This window comes from Mastomys coucha, unplaced genomic scaffold (genome assembly GCF_008632895.1).
Source record: "Mastomys coucha isolate ucsf_1 unplaced genomic scaffold, UCSF_Mcou_1 pScaffold11, whole genome shotgun sequence".
NCBI lineage: Eukaryota > Metazoa > Chordata > Mammalia > Rodentia > Muridae > Mastomys > Mastomys coucha.
This window is the reverse complement of record NW_022196893.1, coordinates 33,622,420-33,627,303: the sequence shown is the minus strand read 5'-3', so window position 1 is coordinate 33,627,303 and position 4,884 is coordinate 33,622,420. Positions and strand designations below refer to the sequence as shown.

The following is a 4,884-nucleotide window of genomic DNA, read 5'->3' as shown; positions in this document are numbered from 1 at the left end:
CCTTCCTTCCTCCTTTTCTTCCTCCTCCTCCTTAAAAGACAGGGGCTTCCTATGTAGTTTAGGCTGGCCTCAAACTCACTATGTACCCCAGGCTAGCCTCAGACTTGCAGTGATCCTTCTGCCTGAACTTCCTAAGCACGGGGATTATAGTAGTAGATACACATACATCCAGCTGAAAGCATTGATTTTTTTTTTTCCTTTGAGCCAAGGTTTCTGTGTAGCTTTGGCTGTTGTAGAACTTACTCTAGTCCAGGCTGCCCTCGAACTTAGAGATACACCTGTGTCTGCTTCCAGAGTGCTGGGATTAAAGGTGAGCACCACCACCAGCCAGCTTAAAGCATCAATTTTTTTAAAAAATAATTTTAAAAATGGCATTTCTTTTTGTTTTCTTTTGTACATGTATGTGTGTGGCTTGGTGTAGGTGTGGAGGCCAGAGGACAACTTGTGGGAGTTGATTCTCTCATCCTGCATGTGGGTCCCAGGAATCAAACTCCTACTGTCAGGCTCATTAGCAAGTACCTCTACCTACTGAGCCATCTTTTCCATTATTATTACTGTTTTTGGAGGCAGGAGTTCTCTGTGTAGCGCCGACTATCCTTTGTAGCCCAAGCTGGCCTTGAACTCAGAGACTGGCCTGCCTCTGCCTCCCAAGTGCTGGAAGTGAAAGGGTGCACCGCTGCCCAGATCATCTTTCCCATTCTAATTCTTGTTTTGTTTTTGCCTTTTCAAGTCAGGAACTTTGTATATAGTGCTAAAACTGGCCTGGGACTTGTGATCCTCCTGCCTCTGCTTCCAGTTGTTGCAGGCTTGAACCAACACACTTAGGTCTGAGCATCTAGGTAATGATATGACTTACTATGGAGTCCTTTGGTGACTTTCTGCAGTGTAAAATTAGATTCCTAGGTCTGGTTGACTCTTAAGACTCACCATAAATCACTCACCTTTGTTCCTGTATCCCAGCTAGTCGATTCCTGCCTGAGTCAGGAGTAACTTTGTTCATCCCTAGCTCATGGCCTGCCTTCTTTCTACTCCAAGTGCTTCTCACCTCGCACTTACCTGCTCTGGTTCTCCTGTCCAATCTCAAGTCTCAGCCTCCATCCCCTTCCAGACTTCAGCCTCCTGGGACTCCTTTTTTGAATTCTGAGGGCACTTGGGGTCAGGATCCATCAGGCCCTGGGCTATTGCTATTGCACATATGTACCTGTGTCTTTCCTAGCTTGGATGGCAGAGATCATGGTTGTGTGACAGTGCTTCCTTGGCATGACCTCCTTTGAGAGGACTTCAGAAACCAGGACAGAGGAGGCTTGACAATATAGGCCTGTCAAACCACAGAAAAGCAGGAGGATTTTAGTTTTAAGGCAAGCCCGGAATATGCTAAACTCTCTGTTTAGAGAGAAGGGGTCAGGGGAGCTCGGGTACAGATAGAGCTTGCTTGGTATGCTGCTTGCCTAGCATATACAAAGCCCTGGTCTAAGTCCCAGGGTGCCATAAACTGGGCATGGTGGCTCATTCCTATAACCCCAGCCCTTGAGAGGTAGATGCAAGAAATGAGTGGTTCAGAAGTCATTGTTGGCTACCATCAGGTTGAAGGCCAACCTGCAATACATGCAACCTTAAATAACAGCACTTGGTACTCCAGAGGCAGAAGCAGGTGGATCTCTGTGTGTTCGAGGCTAGCCTGGTCTACAGAGTGAGTTTTAGGACAGCCAGGGCTACACAGAGAAACCCTGTCTCAAGAAAGTGGTGGTGGTGGAAGAGAAGGAGGAGGAGGAGGAAGAGGAGGAAGAGGAGGAGGAGGAGAAGGAAGAGGAGGAAGAGGAGGAGGAAGAGGAGGAGGAGGAAGAAGAGGAGGAGGAGGAAGAAGAGGAGTAAGAGGAGGAGGGAGAAGAGGAGGAGGAGGAAGAGGAGGAGGAGAAGGAGGAGGAGGAGAAGGAGGAGGAGGAGGAGGAGGAGGAGGACGAGGAGTATAGAAAGCCTCAATTGTGAGGTGGCTTGCACATCTCAAGCCCTTCCTGGCCTGTTTCCTGGGTCTCTCTGCCCTCTAGTCTTCTTCCCTTCCCTGAGCACTTAGATTCACAGTAGGAATTCCTTCTCCACTCATACCCCCTCCCTGAGGCGAGTGTGCCACCTGCTTCTCACGCCCCGCCCTTCTCTGCTAATGATTATGCAGGGAACTTCGCTGCTGTCCCTGTCCCAAATCTGTAAAAGTTCTCTTTCGGGCAAGGGTCATGAGAGTAATGCCACTGCCATGTGACTCTGGCTTTACCCCGCTCCCTCTCCTGTCTTAGTTCTATTCCGAAAAGTCCATTGTGTAACTTGTCACCAACTTGTCTGAGCCTTCTCTGAACCCTCCTGAGCTGGAAGGTAAGTGTGTCAGTGGCCCCCGTCCCACCTGCTCAGCACTGGTTGGTTGCCTTCCCCTCCTTGTTCCCACCATCTCCTCGGATACTGCCACTGCCCTCACATGAACTCAGCCAGGACCTCAGCCCCCGTACCAGGTAGAAGGCCTTGCTGGTGTCCAGGTGGGGCCGCAGGCTGAATGAGGAATGGCTCCATCCTGCTTGCAGATTTCATCCTGATGGCTGACTCAAAACCACTCAGGACCCTGGATGGGGACCCCGTGGCTGTGGAGGCCTTGCTCCGGGACGTGTTTGGGATTGTTGTAGATGAGGCCATTCGGAAGGGGACCAGTGCCTCTGAGAAGGTGGGCTCTATCCCCTCCCTCCTGCTGCCTGTCATTTTGTAAACTTAACTCCGCTGAGTTCACCCCTGTCCCTGGTGTACCTCACAATTGGCACTCTGGTCTTACGTCCTTTGTTTCCCCTTGCTTGGGCACACTTGTGAAAACATCCTGGACCTGTTTTAATTACAAGTTGCTGATGCCTTGCATCTGTTATGTGATGGCTAGAGCTCAGCCAGGGGTCTAAGATCCCTGCGTCTTGACCTCTCCTCCTAGGTCTGCGAATGGAAGGAGCCTGAAGAGCTCAAGCAGCTGCTGGACTTGGAGCTGCAGAACCAGGGCGAGTCTCGGGAGCAGATCCTGGAGCGCTGCCGGGCTGTGATTCAGTACAGTGTCAAGACTGGTGTGCCTGGGAACCTGGAGGGAGCGGCTTATGGCCCCAGTACCCAGCTCCAACCTGAGTCCTCTGTCTGCTCCTCTTCTGCAGGTCACCCCCGGTTCTTCAACCAGCTCTTCTCAGGGTTAGATCCCCATGCTCTGGCTGGGCGCATCATTACAGAGAGCCTCAATACCAGCCAGTGAGCCATCTTGGGTTGGCTGGGAGGAGCCATCTGGGTAGGAGAGGAAAGTACTTTCTCCTCCTGCCACCATTTTCTACGAGTGCCTCTTGTCAGACAGAATGTTTTCCCTGCTGTCTGTCCCTTGGGCTCCTTCGCCAACCTCCTTATGCCTTCTGACCCCACTATTTTTCTCATGTGGGCTTTCTGGTTCTTTGACACCTGCTGATTCTCTCTTGGGCTCCTTACTTCATGCCTCCCCTAGCTTAAAGACTTAGCTGGGCAGTGCTTTCACCTCAACCACTGTCACCCATGTTCTCTGGCAGGTACACATATGAGATTGCCCCTGTGTTTGTACTCATGGAAGAGGAGGTGCTGAAGAAACTCCGTGCCCTGGTGGGCTGGAACTCTGGGGATGGGGTCTTCTGTCCTGGTATGTGAGAAAGGGGTTTCCCTTGGGTCTTGGTAAAGGGTCTGCCTCCTGTACTCTCTCTTATTCTGTGTAACTAGTGTGGAGGGGTTATGGCTGTTTCCTCTCTGGCCGCACTGGGCTGGGCTATGGAGGAGCCTCCTACCCTTATCTCGGTGTTGGCCAGCAATGCTCTGGGGTCGTATGGTGAATGTGTCCCTATCAGCAGCTCAGGGTCTAGAGGATTTTCTGGCCCTGGGGCTGTTCCATGTTGTGTGCTATTTGTGAACCCCGGGAATTGGTGTCTTGGGAGCTAATGTGATGCCTGCTTCTTTGATCAGTTCTGGGTGGAAAGGTCAGGGGAAGAAAACGTCAGTCTTGACTCACCCCCTCTCCCTCCATCTCCCACCCTGCCTGTGACAGGTGGCTCCGTCTCCAACATGTACGCCATGAACCTGGCCCGCTTTCAGCGCTATCCAGACTGCAAGCAGAGGGGCCTCCGGGCCCTGCCACCCTTGGCTCTCTTCACTTCAAAGGAGGTAGGGAAGAGTCACAGCCCTGACCCAGGACTCCCAAGTCTGATCTTCATCCAGCTCAGTCAGAGACCCTTCAAGTTAACTCTCTGCCCTCAAAGGGGTATGCTTCCGTTAAGGAGGCCAAATAGGTGCATATGCTTATTTTGCCTTCTGGGGGTAAGTAGGGGTAGGGTAGGACAGATGGAGTAGACACAGGTTCCACTTCTGAGGGGAGTTCATGGTCCAGCAGCATTGACACCATCTGGGAGGTTTTTGTTTTTTTTTAATTAATTTTTTTATATTTATTTATTATATGTAAGTACACTGTTGCTATCCTCAGACGTACCAGAAGAAGGTATCAGATCTCATTACAGATGGTTGTGAGCCACCATGTGGTTGCTGGGATTTGAACTCAGGACCTTCGGAAGAGCAGTCAGTGCTCTTACCCGCTGAGCTATCTCACCAGCCCCCACCCAGGAGGTTATTAGAAATGCAGAGTCTCAGGCCCCACCAGCTCTAAGTCTCTATTTAACTAGAGTCCAACACAATTCCTTCACAAGAACTTGAGCTGTGCGGTGCTCCATACCTTTAATCCTAACATTCAGGAGGCAGAGGCAGGTGAATCTGCCAGCCTAGTCTATAGCCGGAGCTGCACAGAGAAACCCTGTCTGAAAAAAACAAAACAAGACAAGACAAGACAAGATTCTTTGAAAACCCTGGCCA

The 4,884-nt window shown here is 51.0% G+C and overlaps 1 protein-coding gene across 6 annotated transcripts in view; it reads left to right on the top strand.

The window, feature by feature from the left end:
- Csad (cysteine sulfinic acid decarboxylase) overlaps window positions 1-4,884 on the top strand; it is a 29,846-nt gene that overhangs the window by 15,270 nt on the left and 9,692 nt on the right. For 5 of the 6 annotated variants that reach the window (XM_031356692.1, XM_031356670.1, XM_031356661.1 and 2 more), the window contains exons 2-6: window positions 2,568-2,704; window positions 2,957-3,083; window positions 3,168-3,258; window positions 3,564-3,670; window positions 4,070-4,185. In XM_031356692.1, coding sequence (XP_031212552.1) covers window positions 2,579-2,704; window positions 2,957-3,083; window positions 3,168-3,258; window positions 3,564-3,670; window positions 4,070-4,185 — 567 coding nt within the window. In that variant the 5' untranslated portion in view covers window positions 2,568-2,578. The other variant, XM_031356687.1, reaches the window with a different exon arrangement.